This window comes from Kogia breviceps, chromosome 9 (genome assembly GCF_026419965.1).
Source record: "Kogia breviceps isolate mKogBre1 chromosome 9, mKogBre1 haplotype 1, whole genome shotgun sequence".
NCBI classification, from domain to species: domain Eukaryota; kingdom Metazoa; phylum Chordata; class Mammalia; order Artiodactyla; family Physeteridae; genus Kogia; species Kogia breviceps.
This window is the reverse complement of record NC_081318.1, coordinates 87,242,455-87,262,367: the sequence shown is the minus strand read 5'-3', so window position 1 is coordinate 87,262,367 and position 19,913 is coordinate 87,242,455. Positions and strand designations below refer to the sequence as shown.

Here is a 19,913-nt window from a genome sequence, read left to right as displayed (position 1 = left end):
CGTTCACGCTGACGACAACTGTACGACCCTCCCCTCACCGCTTGCTCCGCCATTAGCCGCGCCCCGCGGACCTGTGACCTCCAAAACTGGTACGCTCGGCGATTCCCCCCACAACTTCGGCTCCAGACTCGCGCTTTTGATTGGTTCTTAAGATATCCCTCAGCGTGGTTCGCCCAATGGAGGGCCCGGCCGCTCCGCCCCTTCCCTGCCCCCTGAGGAGAGCCCGCCCCTGCCCCGCGCCTGGGAGCGGAGGAGAGTAAATACAACAGGAGCGCAAAATGGCGGAACCGCCGAGCCTAGTGCACTGCGCCCCCGCCGCCGTCTCGGAGAAAGAACCGTTTTCCAAGCTGCAGCCCCCCTCCCGGGACCCGCCAGGTCCTCTGTCCGCCAAGAAGATCCGGACTGAGGAGAAGAAGACGCCGCGGAGACTGAACGGAGAAGGAGGCAGCGGCGGCAACAGCAGGCAGCTGCAGTCTTCCGCGGCACCTTCTCCTCAGAGCTATGGTAGCCCTGGGTCTTGGAGCTTCGCCGCTCTGTCTGCTGCCCCCTCCCCGTCCTCTGCTCGGAGCAATTTCTCTTTCTCCGCTGGCACGGCCGTCCCCTCCTCAGCCTCTGCTTCCTCGTCCCAGCCGGTGCCGCGCAAACTGCTGGTCCCTCCTACGCTCCTGCACGCTCAGCCTCACCATCTCCTGCTGCCGGCCGCCGCCTCCTCCGCCAACGCCAAGCCGCGCAGACCCAAGGAGAAGCGAGAGAAGGAAAGGAGGAGGCACGGCCTCGGCGGGGCGGGCGAGGCTGGCGGGGCAGCCCGCGAGGAGAACGGGGAGATGAAGCCGCTGCCGAGAGGTGGGTGCCGGCGCCGGGTGGGGGGAGGGGAGGGCGCCTCGGGTCCCCGCCACCCGTTTGCGCCCGCGGGGCCCAGGCAGGGGGAGCGCGGGGGCCGCTTGCGCCAGCCTGCAGGGGGCGGGAGGCTCCCGGTTCTCCGCCGGAGATTTTGCGGTCCCCATGGGGACAGGAAATGGAGCCTGTAATTTCGGTAGCACCGAGGGGGATGGCAGAAATCTATTTTCTGTATCGTTTCTGCCTAGATAATGCGCGGCAGAATTTGTAGAATTCGATGTAGAGGACCCGCCTAGGTGTGTTTCGCTACGGAGGGAGACGGGAGGGAATGGGATCGCGAAGGGTTTGGTCCTGTAGAAGATGCTTGATCATTAGACCGTTTAGACGTGATCACGGAATTTGTATTTGTGACACAGGCTCCAACGCCAGAAAATCCTGTCAATAAAAGGGGTGTGGAGAGCATTGGCGTCAGCTGGAAACTACTAGAGGCCTGAGCTTTTCATCCCTATTAGGGAAATGAGGTAGTGTGCAGGGCCCGGAGTGTGCTGTTTCATAAGGTACCCTCCCTCCACCCTCCTCTCCGCTCCGTATTCTCAAGTGTTGTGAGTGGTCCTGTTTGGATATACCACCCTTCAGAAAGAATTTTCAGCCATATTCTTTTTTTCCTGCAGCAAATGATAAAATCAGGAGCATTGACGTTTTTTTGCCAGACCAAGTACTTGCTGCAAAATGTTTTACCATCAGAGAAAGGCAAATTCTTAAGCGTTCTTTTCAGACACGACTGCGCGGTTTTCTTTTTAAAAGTAGGCTAGTCATATAATTTTCAGGAAGTATTTCTATAAAATAGATGGTCCTACCTATTTAGATGTTTGATACACAGTTTTGACAGTGGTACAACGTGGAGACTGGTTGAAAATTAGATCTTTATGTGATCAAAAGCTTAAAGCACGTAGTGATCTTTATTATAAATGTACATTAATACACAGTATTGTGAAAGTATTTTTGTTTGTTTTAGGAAAAATGAAATGTCAAGCAGTTTTAGCGTTGCTGATCTAATGGTAGCTTAGAGAATAAAAAATTCTCTGTATGTTTGAATTAGAATGGCATATTTTCCCAATTTTTTAAAATGTTGTGCATGAGTATGTAGCAGCAGTGTTACTTTTTTGATATTGCCTGTAGCGAAGCTTTGACATCTAAGCATAGGCATCAGGTACTCTGGCACAAGGTAAAGGATCTCTCAGCTTTGGAGAGTGTTGTTTCTAGGAAAGTGGTTTTGAGGATGGAATTTATACTACTTTTAGTCTGGGATTTTAGGTGATTAGTATTTTACAGCAATTTTGTTTTAATAATTACATTTAAAATTTGAAAGTGCCTGGAAGTCAGCATTTGCAGCTCAATATCAGTTTGTGATGTGTAAACAGTGTATTTGCTCTTCTAAGTTCTTTGAATGAGAACGTGAATATGGGTATAACATTGTCGATGTATTGGAATGGCTGAAAATGAATAAGTAAGCATTCTTTAACAATTCTCTGGAGCACATAAATTGCTTTTAAAGTGAAATGACTGTTAAAGAGAAAGTTTTCTAGACTTTTAAAGTACATTTAGAATCCTCCTTTTGAGGGCTACAGCTTACATTATTAAGCCTGAATATAAGCAATGATAGCTTTTATTCCATGATTTATGTAGGTTTTTTGAGTAGTGACTAGAGAGTGACACTATGGTAAGATTTTCTTTTCTTTCTTTTTATGGAAATGCTGCTATTTTCTAGAGGAATAACTAAAAATCAATGAGAAGGATTGCTTTTCAGTGTCTTGGTGATGCATTTAATGGTGAAAATCTTTACCTCTTAATTTGGGAAGTACTCATATCCTTCTGAAGTTCAGATTTAACTGAATTGAGGTTCTGTTTTATTCAACTAAGAACATTTTTTAAGCAACAGAAGTATTAAAATAACAAAATTATATATATGCATTTAATAGAGATATAATTGCAAATATAAAAGTCCTAATTTGCAATACATTTCTCATTTTTCTATGTTTTTTGTGAAAGTCTTAGTGAATGGATGACCACGTGTCTGTAGTTTTAAGTATATATCTCTCTTTGGTATTGCTCTAAGTTGGATAGTTGATAGGATAGCACATAGGATAGTTCAGTGACTCCCACAATTATCCCATAGATCATTGATTGACCAATCTTGATCAGAACTGGAAATTAGTTATAAAGACACCAAAGCAAGGAAAATAAATCCTTCTCTCAAAAAACAAACAAAACCCCCAAAACCATCCAAAAGATGCAGCCCCCAAACTCCATTAAACAATTAAACTCCTGTATTTATTTGTAGTAATTTTTTTTAAAGTCTTTAGTCAGAACTGCTAAATTTTTACATTGACTACCATTCTAACAGAAGTTATTTGCATTAAATGAAAGTGTGTGTATGAAAGGAGGGGCATTTAGTAAATGTTGAGTCAGAAGCATGATGATTTTTTTTAACCCCATAGTAAGTAAAAGATGGGTCAGTCCAGATAGAGGAAGGATCGTTGACAGTAGATCTGAAAGTTAACAGTGATGAACAGGAAGGTTATAAAAGCATACCAGTCTAGGTCCATTTAGCATAAAGGCTGATGCCTTACAGACCTAAAACCTCTGAGGCCATCTAGTCATAGTACTGTAGCTGACTTGCATGACAGCCTGAATCATCAAGTAAAAGTTAAATTTATTATAAAAAGAAAACGTGCAAAACATTTTAGATTTTTTAAAAATTAGTTTTTTAAATTAATTTTTAAAATTTATTTATTTATTTTTGTCTGTCTTGGGTCTTCATTGTTGCCCACGGGCTCTCTCCAGTTGCACCAGCCAGGGCTACTCCTTGCTGCTATGCGCAGGCCTCTCATTATGGTGGCCTCTCTTGTTGCATAGCGCAGGCTCCAGGCGCCCGGGCTTAAGCCCTTGTGGCTCATGGGCTCTAGAGCACAGGCTCAGCAGCTGTGGTGCACAGGCCCAGTTGACCCACGGCATGTGGGATCCTCCCGGACCAGGGCTCGAACCCGTGTCCCCTGCATTGGCAGGTGGACTCCCAATGAATGCGCCACTGGGGAAGTCCTAGATTTTTAAAACTATGAAATAAAAGTTTTATTGGTGTATAAAGAGGTAAACTACTAAAGAGTTCGCAGCCCATTTTCCTATAAGACTGAATAAATTATTAGCTGGTAAATGTGGAAGGTAAAAGTGGACATGTGCTGAAGGTGTCCAACATTTAGAATTACAACAAACAGGGACTTGTGTGGCTGTCTAGTGGGTAAGACTCCGTGTTCCCAGTGCAGGGGGCCCAGGTTTGATCCCTGGTCGGGGAACTAGGTCCTGCATGCATGCTGCGACTAAGAAGTCCACATGCTGCAACTAGAAGATCCTGCATGCTGCAGTAAAGATCAACTAAAGATCCCACATGCTGCAACGAAGACCCCGTGTGCCGCAACTGAGACCAGACATAGCCAAAATAAATATAAGTACATAAATATTAAAAGAAAATAATTATAGCAAACAATAGAACAAACATATTACTAGATAATAAGCTGCCTTAATTGATTCCAGTAACCAATAAAACTTGTATAGATCTTCTAATTTTTGTTAGCATTTTTGCTTTGCATTTATTACCTTATTTCCTTAAAATGACCCTGTGAAGTATCCCAAGACAAAACCAGTGCATTTCACTAAAGTTTTGCCTTGAAAGTGTAGTTACAGAATTTAATGAAAATAGAGGCTTTCCTTAGAATTGAATAATTTGAGGTATGTAATTATCAATGATTTTAAAGGGATAGATGTTCAGAGACTTTTCAAACTAGGCTTTTCCTCCATCTTCTAATACTGTTATTCTGCAATTTCAGGTTAATTTCATGTTGAGAGCTTTCATCATTCCAACCAAATATTTGTCACTGCTGAGATAGTAGTTTACTATGATTTCGTTTTCTCGTGTAACCTTTTGCTTTTCATGCCTTGTTTTTTCATTTGCTTAGTTTTGTCTTTCTGTATCCCCCAGCAGCTCGGTAAAATGCTTCTCAGTACAATTTTCCACATGGTCAAATCTGTCGTATAGACTTACCACTTTCACTTATTCCTGTAGTCATCCCTTGTGTAGCTGTCCTTCCTGCTTTATTCTGGATTGTTTTCTGTTTAGACCTGCTGCAAAGCTGTTATCTTGGGACATTCTGGGAATTTTTTTCACTTTTGTTGAGTCCCTTTTTTCCTGGATCCCATGCCTTCCTTTTAGTTTATTCCTTCTTTTTGGTTTCTCTACTATTACTGTTAAAAAGTGCATGAGATATTTTGGGGGGTTTCGATTTTACCCTCACACTTGACTGTTGGGCTGTTGAGAGATTTCTGTATTGGAAATCATTTTTCCTTAAAAGTTTGGAGGTGTTCCTTTATTGCTTGGCCTCCAATGTTGATGCTGAGAAATTTGATCTCCAAAAAACTGTCTTTTGTCCTATCTGGGAGATTTCAATCCTTTCACTGAATTTTAAAATTTCAGGTATCTATTTTTTTTTTTTTTTTTTTTTTTTGTGGTACGGGGGCCTCTCACTGTTGTGGCCTCTCCCGTTGCGGAGCACAGGCTCCGGACGCGCAGGCTCAGCGGCCATGGCACGTGGGATCCTCCCAGACCGGGGCACGAACCCGTGTCCCCTGCATCGGCAGGCAGATTCCCAACCTCTGCGCCACCAGGGAAGCCCTCAGGTATCTTTTTTTAAAAAAATGTTTTATGAGTTCTTGTATTATAGCATCTTGTTTCTTTTTCATGGGTACAGCATCTTCTCTTACCTCTTCAAGGATATTAATTACATACAGTTTCTTTGACATTTTCTTCAGTGCCTTGCATTGTTTTTGGTTCCTATAACTTTTTTTCTGTTTGTTTTGGTCTATTTTCTGTTGTTGTTGAAGGCTTTCTTCAGATCTGTGTGATCCTCAGTAGTTCCTTCATATTCAACAGAATGTTGCAAAACTGATTGAAAGCTCACTGGACATGCATGAGCATAGCTTAGTGACTAATGAACTCCCTTGTTTTTATCTTTTTTTTTTTTTTTCTTTAGGTGGTGGGTAAGAAGGCTTTCGGTTTCTTTAGATAATGGTCCTTCATTTTACTGTCCGTCTGCATAAGTGGAATAATGGAGCGAGGAGAGGATTGGCAGAAGTAATGAGTATTGATGGCAGAGTTCTAGTGCTGGGTGGAGGAAGAAAGCTACTACAAGTCTCACCAGTTTCTAAATTTTCACTTAGTCTCCTTGTTTTCATACCAGCACTCGCTTCTCCCTTTTTCTGTGTGTGTCGCCCCTGAGGCTGGAGCCACGCTCTGATTCAGTTTTGCTGAACACCTCTCATTCCCTTAGGAGTGTGGGGGTGGGAGCGGGGGTGGGGTGGGGGTGGTGAAGCAGTGTGGTTCTGTCATCTTGCCTTTCCCAGCACCTCCCATTTCTGAGCCCTTCTGTGGTGCTGCAGAGTAAACAGGGTTGTTTGTCATTATTTATTTCTATAGGGACTTACCTTAACCTTTTTCCATTTATGCCAGGTCATTTACCATTCCACCATCAACGTTCTATCTTTATAAATTGTATTTCAGGTTACAGTTACAGTATCTCCTAGTTACATTAAAGGTGGAATTTATGTTTCTAGTTCTTTTTCTCCCTATTGTTGTGGTATGTATTTCAAGAAGAGATCTTAAATTTTAGCCTTACTTTGATTTGTTCCTATTTGTGGGACACTGGTGAAATCACTTAATCTTTTTGAGCTCATACTCATCAGTTATAGGTGTCCACAGCATGGTTGTTAGAATTACATGAGCCTGCTATATGGTAGGCATTTGTAGGGATATTAGTTCCTAACCATTTTTTCCTGTATAACACATTGGACACATTGAGTTTCACTGAATTCATGGGTATGTATAACCTGTATAGTTTTCCCTTTGGTATCCTGGTTTCTGAGAATTTTTGGTATTAGTAGGAACCATACTAACTTGCTGAAAGAAGTTTATATGTCAGAGGTTTACAGTTATTATAGTAAATGTCATTAATTTTTCACCATCTTCAAATGAATTAAAGTTTCAAATTACAGATAAACTACTTAAAATAGGATATTGAAAAAATAATGATACTTTTTCAGTTAGAGTGTTAGAGTAAAAAGAATTCTGATGAAATAATTGTGGCTTATATAAAATCTTTGTGTGTGTGTGATTAAGGAGAATTAATAATAATGTACACTCTTACCAACTAAACTAATTTTTTTATCACTTTAAACATTTTTATTTCTGAAGGTACATTAAACTTTGTACATTTTTTTGAATTGTAGATTTAAAATATTTAGCTTTTTAAAAATAACTATTTAACTTTTTATCATGAAAAAAATTTAATTGATACAAAAGAAACCAGAACTGTATAATTTTGGTTTTCTCCTTTGAGGATAATGAAAATGTTAGAATTAGTAAATTGTGTCAAGCTTTTTTGAGTTGGGCCACAAGCTGATGCAGTGAGTACTTAGGTGCAATTTGTGCTAGAATATAAGCTTGAGGACAGAAAAAACAAAAATAAGAACAAAGGGTTAACATTTATAGAACTATATACTCAGCACTTTATATTGATTTTTATTTAATTTTCACAACTTCTTTAAAGTTTAGTTAGATAGTAGACTTTTGAAAGTACTTTATGGAAGCTCAGAATAATTTAAGTGACTTGCTGAAGGATATGAAGTAAGTAGTAAATCTAGGTTTCAGATCTTTAGATAGTTTGACCTCAGAGCTCTCTCTCTAAACTACTGTGCAAACCATGTTAATATTTTTAAATCTCCTTCATCCAGAATTGTACCTTGCATTGTGAGATAGTTTGCCAAGTAAATGAACGGGGCTTTGATGGAAAATTAGGACTTATGTAAATGGAGATGATGGAGACAGGCTTGTTAGGCAGGAGGGATGGTGTGAGCAAGACTGTAGAGACAGAAGTGTGTCTGGCATGTTCAGTGGTCTGTGAGAAGAACCATTTGGCTGGGATTGATGATTTTGTACAGTTGTGAGATAGGACTGCATTGCAGTTGAAAGTCTGCCATAATTTGCTTTCTATTTGTCTGGATAAGGAGTTCAGACTTCATTCTGTGGGCAACAGCAAGGCACAGTTTTTTAGTAAGGTGATAATATATTCAAACTGCTATTTTAGGAATATTACTTTAGTAGCATTGTATAGGAGAGATTGGCTGAGAAAACTGTACAGTCAGGGGTATTGGAGACTACTGTAGTCGTGAAATGAAGTGATTTTAGTGGTGAAATGATTGGTACTCCTGGACATGAAAAGGAAGATTTTAAGAGGGATTATATGATAGGGCATCATGGTTTTCAAATATATAGCAAGAAAGGAGAATTTACATGTTATTTTATGCTTTCAGATGGAGAGAATAAGCATTTTTTGAAAAAATGTGGGTATGCCTGTAAGAGAAACTGGTTCAAAAAGATGGATGTGAGTTTGAGATGCAGGCAAGTACCTTATTAAAGTTCTGTTGTCAGATGCATGTCAAATCAGTAGTGAGTCCAAGGGTGAGGTTTAAAAATGTTGCTCTGTATGTAGGAGATTCTGTTCAGTTAACATGTGTGCTTCAGTGTGTGTATGTAGAGGGCTTTTTCTGTGAGGAGCAGATAATCTCAGATCATTAATTCTTAGGTAACCAGCTGTTCAGTCTTGAAAAGGTCTCTAAAAACCCCAAGATTAGGCCTGGTCCCTTAACCTTCACTCCACTCAACAGTTTAACAATTTACATTCCATTTGTCCTTCCCCTTTTAGCGTCCGCTGCCATTTTCCTTATCTCTCCTGCAGCTATTTTAGCATTTGGTTTAGTTTGGGGCCCTTTTACAGTAGTAGTCTCTCTGGCTTTGCTAATGACCCTGTTAGTTTTCTTATGTCTATTGTTAGCACTCCTCAGATCTTAGCTTAGTCCAGAGGTTTAGATCTGTGTATTCAGTTGCCTCCTTGACATGACCACTATTAGGTGGTCCATAGAACTGTAAGAGTAATATGTTCACAACTCATTGTCTTCCTTACCCAAATTTGTCTTTCAATGTATGCTCCTTATCTCAGCACTCAAGTTTGAAAACTGAATTCTCCACTTTAACTTTATCACACCTGTAGCCAGATCTTTTCACTTCTAGCCACTGTCTTTCACATCTATCTACTTTTACGCCTTCCTTTCTCTTAGTATTAGTTGAAAGCGAATTATCTCTAGCCTAATTATCTCTAACCTCAATTATTGTATAACTGCTTCCTTATTGGGCTCTCTACTTCACATCTATGATCTTTCATTTCATTCTTCATTCTACAGCCTAAATGATAACTAGAGATCTAAATGCCTATTTGATGTCACTTTTCTATTTATGAGATGATGTTCAAATTCCTTAAAATGTCCCCTAAGGTTCTGGATGATCATATCCTCGTTTAGCTCTTCAGCTTCTCCTCAGTGCTCCTTGCTGCCTAGAACTTTCTCTATCCATTATCCTTCCATCTCTAGTTCCACACTTCTACTCCACTGAACTTACTCATCTTTTAGGACTGAACTTGAAAGGGAGGCCTTTGCTACTCTCTGGACTAGATTAGGTCCCCTTGCTGTCCCCACATATCACTTTGCCATATCCTGACTTTCTTCACTTCATTTTTTAAAAAAAATTTTATTGGGGTATAGCTGATTTACAATGTTGTGTTAGTTTCAGATGTACAGCAAAGCGAATCTATTATACATATATCCACTCTTTTTAGATTTTTTTCCCATATAGGCCATTACAGACTATTGAGTAGAGTTCCCTGTACTATACAGTAGGTCCTCATTATTTATCTATTTTATATATACTAGTGTGTATATGTCAGTCCCAATCTTCCAATTTATCCCCCCCCACTTACCCCCTGGTAACCTTAAGTTTATTTTCTACATCTGTAACTCTATTTCTGTTTTGTAGATAAGTTCATTTATAGCCTTTTTTTAGATTCCACATATAAGCAATATCATATGATATCTGTCTTCTCTGACTTCCTTCACTTAGTATGATAATCTCTAGGTCCATCCATGTTGCTGCAGATAGCATTGTTTCATTCTTTTTCATGGCTGAATAATATTCCATTGTATATATGTACCGCATCTTCTTTATCCATTCCTCTGTTGATGGACATTTAGGGTGCTTCCATGTCCTGACTACTGTAAATAGCACTGCAGTGAACAATGGGGTGCATGTATCTTTTTGAATTATGGTTTTCTCTAGATATATGCCCAGGAGTGGGATTGCTGGATCATATAGTAGCTCTATTTTTAGTTTTTTAAGGAACCTCCATATTCTCCATAGTGGCTGTATCAATTTACATTCCCACCGACAGTGTAGGAGGATTCCCTTTTCTCCATACCCTCTCCAGCCTTTATTATTTGTAGAGTTTTAAATGATGGCCATTCTGACCAGTGTGAGGTGATACGTCATTGTAGTTTTGAGTTGCATTTCTCTAATAATTAGTGATGTTGAGCATCTTTTCATGTGCTTTTTAACCATCTGTATGTCGTCTTTGGAGAAATGTCTGTTTAGACCCTCTGCCTGTTTTTTGATTGGGTTGTTTGTGATATTGAGCTGCATGAGCTGTCTGTATGTTTTGGAGATTAATCCCTTGTCGATTGCTTTGTTTGCAAATATTTTCTCCCATTCTGAGGGTTGTCTTTTCATTTTCTTCACTTCATTTTAATCACATGTTTAGTTGTCTTCTTCACCAGACTGTAAGCTCTCTGGAATCTGGGGCTGTGATTATCTTGTTTCAGGTCAGGCCTTCAACTTCTGGGTACTTGATAACTTTGAGAAATGAATAAGTTGCACTACCTTACGGCTGTTTTTGCCTCCTCAGAAGAGATGTCTGATTGTTGTTCAGGAAAATCTTGGCAGGTTATTTCAAATGTGAAAACAGCAGAAGGTGATAATGGGATGGGAAGTTGACCAGCTGCTCACAAACAATGGGCAGATTGTCAGGTGAGCACAAGAGGCAGGTATTAATGGCATGATAAGTAGAAAGAAAATGAACTTTGTGGATAATAATAATTGAATGTTTGACTAATCTTGAATTATCACAATTGCTATTTTATATATTCTAACCTCAAAAAATTAAACTTACTACACATCGTACAAACAGGATATTTTATATTTTTAATCTGAGCTTGTTTACAAAATCTGTAATGCAATTATAAATGAAAACCTTTGCTCTGTTTGGAATTTATTTAGACATAAAATTAGGTAGGAATCATAATTAATTTTGTTCCAGTAATTAGTTTTTAATACCATTTAATGAATAGTTTTTCCTTTCTACACAGATATAGAATGCCAGCTTTTATCACGTACTACTAAAAAGCAAAAAGTTCCCTCTTTGAAATGCAAATCAAAACTACAATGAGGGGGGCTTCCCTGGTGGCGCAGTGCTTGAGAGTCCGCCTGTTGATGCAGGGGACATGGGTTCGTGCCCTGGTCCAGGAAGATCCCACATGCCACGGAGCAGCTAGGCTCATGAGCCATGGCCGCTGAGCCTGTGCGTCTGGAGCCTGTGCTCTGCAACGGGAGAGGCCACAACAGTGAGAAGCCCACGTACCGCCAAAAAAAAAAAAAAAAGAAAAAAGAAAAGAAAAAACTATAGTGAGGTACCACCTCACACTGGTCAGAATGGCCATCATTAAAAAGTCTACAAATAGGGACTTCCCTGGTGGCACAATGGTTAAAAATCTGCCTGCCAGCGCAGGGCTATGGGTTCGAGCCCTGGTCCGGGAAGATCCCACATGTCGCAGAGCAGCTAAGCCAGTGCGCCACAACTACTGAGCCTGCGCTCTAGAGCCTGCAAGCCACAACTACTGAAGCCCACATGCCTAGAGCCTGTGCTCTGCAATAAGAGAAGCCACCGCAATGAGAAGTCCACGCACTGCAATGAAGAGTAGCCCCCGCTCGCTGCAACTAGAGAAAGTGTGTGCGCAGCAACGAAGACAGAACACAGCCAAAAACAAAGTAGAAATAATAAATGCTGGAGAGGGTGAGGAGAAAAGGGAATGCTTCTGCACTGTTGGTTTAATTGGGTGCAGCCACCCATGTAAATTGGTGTAGCCACTATGGAAAACAGTATGGAGGTTCCTTAAAAAGACTAAAAATAGAGTAGCCACATACTCCTAGGCATATACCTAGACAAGACTATAATTTGAAAGACACATGCACCCCTATGTTCATAGAAGCAATGTTTACAATAGCTAAGGCTTGGAAACAACCTAAATGTCCATCAACAGATGGCTGGATAAAGAAGATGTGGTGTATATATACAGTGGAATATTACTCAGCCATTAAGAATGAAATGCCATTTGCAGCAACATGGATGGACCTAGAGATTATCATAGTAATCAAAGTAAATCAGAAAGAAAAAAACAAATACCATATGATATCACTTACATGTGGAATCTAAAATGTGACACAAATGAACATAACAAAATAGAAACAGACTCAGAGACATAGAGAACAGACTTGTGGTTGCCAAGGGGAAGGGTGAATGGGGGAGGGAAGACTGGGAGTTTGGGATTAGCAGATGCAAGCTATTATATATCGGATGGATAAACAAGGTCCTACTATACAGCACAGGGAACTATATTCAATATTCTGTGATAAACCATAATGGGAAAAGATATGAGAAAGAATATATGTAACTGGGTCCCTTTGCTGTACAGCAGAAATTAACACAATGTTGTAAATCCACTATAGTTCAATAAAATTTAAAAAAAATTTCCCTCTTGCCACTTAGTGTTCTCCCACTACTTCCTCTCTGGGGGTGATCTGTTTTATGTCCCAGTGGTTTTGCCTTTTTCAGAATGTCTTTTAAGTTGAACTATCTAACTTTTTTCATGTTTGGCTTCTTTCATTTAGCATGTTGCTTTTGAGTTGTTACATTAATCAGCTCATTCTTTTCTATTTCTAGTAGTAGTTCATTGTATGGAGACACCACACTTTGTTTTATTGTTTGCCAGTTGATGGACATTTAGATTGTTTCTAGTTTTTGTAATTATTAAAAAGCATGCTACAGGGTTTCCCTGGTGGCGCAGTGGTTGAGAGTCCGCCTGCTGATGCAGGGGACATGGGTTTGTGCCCCGGTCTGGGAAGAGCCCACGTGCCGCAGAGCGGCTGGGCCCGTGAGCCAGGGCCGCTGAGCCTGTGCGTCCGGCTGTGCTCCACAGCGGGAGGGGCCGCAACAGTGAGAGGCCCGCGTACCACAAAAACAAACAAAAACCAACCAAACAAACAAAAAAAGCCTGCTACCAACATTTACATACAAATCTTGGGATGGATATATGTTTTCATTTCTCTTTAGAATACCTAGAAGTAGAATTGCTGGGTTGTATGGTTAAGTGCATTTTTAACTTCATAAGAAACTGTCAGACTTTTCTAAAGTGGCTGTACCATTTTTTATTCCCACTAGCCCTTTGATATTGTCAGTTTACTAAATTTTAGCCATCCTAGTGGACATGTAGTAGTATTTCATTGTGGTTTTAATTTGCAATTCCTTATGATTAGCGATGGTGAACATCTTTTCATGTGCTTATTTTCTATCCCTATCTCTTTTTTGTGCAGTGTCTGTTCAAATTGTCTATTATTGGGTGTTTTCTTATTATTAGGAAATTGTGAAAGTTCTCCACATATTCTGTGAATAAGTTCCATACGAGATACGTATTTTTGCAAATGTGTTCTACAGTTCCTTGGCTTTTCTTTCTCTATTGTCCTTTACACTTTTGCACCGCAGAAAATTTTAATTTTGATTAGGTCCACTTTATAATTTATTTATTTTATAGTTTGTGCTTTTTGTCTCTGAACTAAGGGAGCTTTGCCTAACCCAAGGTCATACAGGTTTTCTCGTATGTTTTCTTTTAGATACTCTATAGTTTTAGGTTTTACATTTAGGTCTGTGATGCATTCGGAAAATTTTTGTATGTGAGTTTTGGATCAAGGTTCCTTTACTCTTATTTTTACTTTTTGATTAACTTAAGAGTTATTTTGTAAAGTACCCTCTCCCCCACCCATCCCATAGAGATTTTTATTAAATATATTGATTGAATTAGGGGCAAACTGTAATTGTTACAGAATTATCTTTGTACTTAAAATTATCTTTGTACTTATCTTTGTACATGTATATCTTTACCTATTCTTTTATATCTCTGTAAAATTTATTGATATTTAATACATATGAGTTTTCTTGTATTTTGTTTTATTTTGGGGAGTTTTTTTTCCAGGTTATTACTGGTATATAAGAAAGCTTTTGGTTTTTCTACATGTACTTGATAATTGGGTGTATAATTTTATAACAGTGAAAGGTTATCAATTATAATCAGGAACAGATTGAATTACAGTAAGATTACTTTGTACCGTTCAGGAAGTGATTTGTTTATGGTACATCAAGCATTGTGTTTGTCTTTAAAATCTGAGATCTCTAGTAGTAGAGTATGTAATTATTCAACTTAAACATTTTTAGTACTTAGATGCTGTGGTAGGTGTTAACAAAAATGACTAAATCAAGAATTTGCAGTCCATGCCTTCAAGTAACTTAAACTTAAACAGTCTAGCAGGGTACTAGAAAAAGTAGTTATAATATTTAGTACAGTAAGTTAAAGACCACAAGGCAAATGGAAAGTAGTGGTGGTAGCTAGTGGGAGTGGGCTTGCGTAGATGTTAAGACAGGCAGAAGGGATGCAGGAGGAAGGAGAGGGTGTTTTGAGAGAAACTTTGAAAGACAGTGTGGTAGGATTTCAATAAAGAGTTAAAGGAGTTCTAGTTAGAGCATTATATGAAGTCTAACATTCATGGGAACTATATAGGAAAACTGAGCTTTGCAGTGTCACAGATACTGAGGCAGGAAACAATTTATAGATGTTTGATTCTCTTTAAAGCTTTGACATTATATATTGCTAAGCGTCTTTATTCTAGCCCTTCATCTTAGATTTTAAAATATCAGTTTTTATAAGATACTCTTTTAACATTTCTCTGAAGTCATTGCATGTACGTACATAACTTAGCCAACTTCTTTGAGTATAAGAAGATTTTGTGAAGGCTGCATTAGGTATTGCTGTGTAACAAACTAACCTAAAACTTGGAGGCTTAAAACAACAACCATTTTATTGTATCTAATGATGTTCTGGGTCAGGAATTCAGCAGGATTGGCTAGGTAATTTTGCTTCATTCAGGGCTGACTGGGGTTACTCAGTGGTGTTCATTTGGTGGCTAGTTTTGTCTGGTGAGTCCGTGATGACTTTACTCATGTGCCTGTTGCCTGTCAGGGATGAGGAGATGCTGAGCTGGTCCCCTCTCTCTCTTGTCATCTCAGCGCCTTTTTACATGATCTCTTCCTCATCAGGATAGTAGGATTTCTTACATGGCAGAAGGAGACCAAGAGACCTGGGTGGAAACACCAAGGCTTCTTCTAATCTAGCTTTGGAAGCTTGAAACAGTGCCTCCCTGTATACTTATTAGGGCCTTAATAGGTATATTTGTTTTGTAAAATTTTATTAAGAGCATATTCTACATTGAACTGAAATAGATAAAGCACCTATAGGAGAGTTATTTAGTGTTATTAGCTAAATACATAACTTTTTTTTTTTTTTTTTTTTTTTTGCGGTACGCGGGCCTCTTAGTGTTGTGGCCTCTCCTGTTGTGGAGCACAGGCTCCGCACGCGCGGGCTCAGCGGCCATGGCTCACGGACCCAGCCGCTCCGCGGCATGTGGGATCTTCCCGGACCGGGGCACGAACCTGCGTCCCCTGCATCGGCAGGCGGACTCTCAACCACTGCGCCACCAGGGAAGCCCCCTAAATACATAACTTTAAAAAATTTAGAACCTTAATTGGTTGTATGAAAAAATATAATTAGGAGTGTATAAAAAGAACATTTGTTCCCACTTACGTTATTACATTAACCGGAAAGAACTGTATGATTTACTGTTGCATTATAGAGTATAATTTTAACTAAATAATTGTATAATGTCGACTTAAGAGGTCTAGAATGTCCCAGGTTTTATGTGTCACTTTTTTTTTTTTTTAAGGGAAATCGGGGCTGGATAGTGAAGGGTCTTTTACTATGCATTACTTTTTAAAAACAAAATAAATTTATTTATTATTTTTGGCTGTGTTGGGTCTTAATTGCTGCATGCAGGCTTTCTCTAGGTGTGGTGAGCGGGAGCTACTCTTTGTTGCGGTGCTCGGGCTTCTCATTGCAGTGGCTTCTATTGTTGTGGAGCACAGGCTCTAGGCACGTGGGCTTCCGTAGTTGTGTCTTGCGGGCTCTAGAGTGCAGGCTCAGTAGTTGTGGCACACGGGCTCAGTTGCTCCGCGGCATGTGGGATCTTCCCAGACCAGGGCTCGAACCCGTGTCCCCTGCATTGGCAGGCAGATTCTTAACCACTGCGCCACCAGGGAAGCCCAATATGTGTCACATTTTATATAACAACTATAGTGTAAGATTCGGTGACTAGAGTGGTTTAATTCTGTAACCTAGATACCCATTATAATATCTCAATACTTAATATCTTTGTTTTACAATATATTGAAAAAAGAAGAAGTAATTATACTTCTGCTTTAGAGGCAAATTTTTCCTGCTAGGTCAATGAAGAAAATCTGACTTGAAATCTTTTGCTATGGCAGGAGAGGGAGCCCAAACCACTTTTCCATGTTATGCCTGGCTTGGCTTTCATGTAGGTATATAAATATTTTTGTTTTCCTGTTACTTTTTTTTTGGTGTTCTTGGGACTACTATTGCTATACTATTTTGTCACTCTATGCATGTTACTAGAGGCTTTACTAATAAAATTCTATTTGTTTTTAATAATAATGGCTACATTGATAAAGTGCCTTTAATATACTGGGCATGTGTTGGAAATAATGCATATGTTGCCTTTAATTCTTCTAAAAAAATCTAAAAGATAAATGCTGTTGTCTTTGACAGATGAGAATGCTGAGGCACAACACAATTCAGTAGCTTGTTTGTGTCAGTTGGTCAGTTGGTGGTAGAGCTGAAACGTGAACTTAACATGTCTAACTGCAAAGCCTGAGTTATTTCCACCGTACAGTAGACCACCTGTCCGAGGTTTCATTTTCTGTGGTTTCAGGTACTTGGGGTCAACCATTGTCTGAAAGTATTAAATGGAAAATTCCAGAAATAAACAATTCATAAGTTGTAAATTGCGTGCTGTTCTGAGTAGTGTGATGAAATCTTGCACCGTCCTGCTCTATCCCTCCCAGGTAGTTAATCATGCCTTTGCCCAGCACATCCACACACTGCATGCACTACCCACCTCTTAGTCACTTAGCAGCCATCTCAGTCATCAGATCTACTGTCGTATTCATGTACCCTTATTTTACTTAATAATGGCCCCAAAGCATAAGAGTAGTGATGCTGGCAATTTGAATATTCTCTTGCTGTGCCTAATTTATAAATTAATCTTTATCGTATGTATGTATAGGAAAAAACATAGTATACGTACGGTTCAGTACTATTTGTGATTTCAGGCATCCAACTGGTTTTAGAATATATCTCCCCAGGGTAAAGGGAGACTACTGAATTACAATCCATTTAAAATTTCTTAATTTCCAGCTGTCTTAAACTGTCCCATTTTCAACATTCTGTTCCTTTTTCTTTTTTTTCTTTTGGCCTCTAATATGTTAGCCAAAGCAACCTGCCTATTCCTCTTTTTTTTTTTTGGCCCATACCTGAATAGTAGGAGACGTAAGAATTGTACAGTTTCAACTTCCTCTTCATAACTTGAGGCAGAACCATTTTTTGCACTGCTGTACAAAACATAGAATGTTGTTGCTGTATGAGTCATTGTAGTATTTCCCCTTTATAAAAAAAAAAAAGAAACATAGAATTAAGGAATACTAGAAAAGAAGGAGTCTTCAGAGGTCAGTTATTACTGCCCCAGGTTATATAAGCACAAGCAGCAGGAGCCCCAAGACACTCCCTCGACACTCCCTCGTTTCAGCAGTTCACAAGTCCTTGTGTTCTTAGTCGACTGGGTCTGCATAAGTCTTTCAAATCTCAGGGTTCTTAATGTATCAGTTTTTACAGTTTTGTCCATAAGGACAATTCACCCTGATTTCAGCAGTTTCCCTCAGTGTGGATGGGTAAACAACTCTAGAGGAGGAGGAGTCAGGTGTTTTAAATACCATCTGCCTCATGCCTGTCAGATCTCAGCCGTTCCTTAAATAGGAAGGAAAAGTTTTCTTCTTTTCCTTCCAAGTTTCTGTAGCCTGTTTATACATCATTTCTTCCCCTATCATACAACTCTATTTACTGGGCAAGACTTGATGCAGAAGAGCCAGAAGTAGTGCTTATATATGTGCAGGTTATAAGTTAGAAACTGTCTCTTATTTTTAAATATCAAAAAACATTCGTGGCAAATAATTCTCTTCATAGTTCTTGCTTTTCTTTCCTAATGTGTGGTATAAGAGTTTTTAACTAGAAACAAGGGGACCTGATTAGGAGTTGTCCTGGTTCTGCCATTTAGTGTCTGTTCCTGGGAAAATCTTTTAAGTGCAGTGAGACCCAACTTTTTCCTCTGTAAATTGAGGATAGTAGGTGAGATTTCTAAGTTGTTCCTATGAAAAAACAAGTTCTGTGGAAACTTTTCTGACAACTGCCCCACTCCAACACTATCTTATTCTTCTCTTGTTGTATCTCCACTATACCCTGCTTATTTCTAGAGTTTTATAAAAGAATTTATGTACTTTCTTATATTACATCATGATTTCTCTAATTTGTCCTGTATTTCTTTCTTATGTGGATTCAACAAGCATTTTACTGCCTGCTGTACCCTTGGCACTGTGGGGGGAATGCAAGGAGGAAAGCTATTTATATATTTTTTTATAAGGAGCATTTTAAAAATTAATTTATGGCTGTTTTGGGTCTTCATTGCTGCACACGGGCTTTCTTTAGTTGCGTCAGGTGGGGGCTTCTCATTGTGGTGGCTTCTCTTGTTGGGAGCACGGGCTCTAGGTGCGCTGGCTTCAGTAGTTGTGGCTCATGGGCTTAGTTGCTCTGTGGCATGTGGGATCTTCCTGGACCAGGGCTCGAACCCGTGTCCCCTGCAATGGCAGGCAGACTCCCAACCACTGGGCCACCAGGGAAGCCCTATTTATATTTCTTGCTTCTAGAGTATTTATAATTTAATTGGAGAGATAATTAGCTGCAGTGTAAGCAAGGCTCTGTATTGTTACTCATCTTGTTTCTTTTTTCTGCATATTGACCTTTTTTTTTTTTTTGTCTTCTGTGACTGCTGACACTTTAGATGCTTATCACTAGCAATTTGCTTCTCTTTACTTGAACCATTTTCTTCTTTTTCCCCTGGAAACTGCATTCATATTGAACATCATTTATATGCAAAACACTCTTCTAGGTTCTGTAGAAGATAACAAAGATGAGTAAGATATGATAACTACAAAAGAGTTTATAATCCAGTAGGGCAGATGGAGCAGTTACACAATCAGAATTCAAATCGTAAGAGAGAGGCAGTGATCATTTCTAGTTGTAGGGGTCTAGGAGTGCTTAATGAAAGAAGCTGAATTTCACCTAGGTCTTTCAGGATGTGTAGGATTTTGGTAGGCAGAGTTGGGATGGGCAAGACATTCCAGCTCAATGGTGTTAGCAAAGATACTGGAGTAAGACATTTGAATAATAATGAATCAAACATTCTGGAATTTTGTGTATGTATACATGTGGATGAGTAGTAGAAGAAATTATTAAAAGATAAGGCGAGTCTTGACTAAGATTCTTGAATGGCATACTATGGGAATTTTCTTTTTTTGGTAGCGTTTGTTTAAAGTAGAAGAGAGTGGTATGATAAACTATACTTTCAAGGAATATTTGGTCACTCTGCTTAGTGGACTGGTGGGGAGGACAGAAACTCTAGGTAGGAAGGTCACTTCTTTTCAAAAGGTAATGAATCAGTGGTGGTGGTAGCTATGGAAAGCGAAAGGAAGATAGACATATTTTAATGGAAAAATAGACTGAACTGAGCAGGTGACTTAATGTTA

General features: G+C 39.5%; 1 protein-coding gene across 1 annotated transcript in view; it reads left to right on the top strand.

Moving 5' to 3' along the window:
• The first annotated feature begins 231 nt into the window (after nt 1–231).
• Nucleotides 232–19,913, top strand: part of RSBN1L (round spermatid basic protein 1 like) — a 64,854-nt gene continuing 45,172 nt past the window's right edge. Inside the window, exon 1 of the mRNA XM_059074956.2 lies at nt 232–843. Coding sequence (XP_058930939.1) covers nt 279–843 — 565 coding nt within the window. The 5' untranslated portion in view covers nt 232–278. The remainder of the gene's footprint in view (nt 844–19,913) is intronic.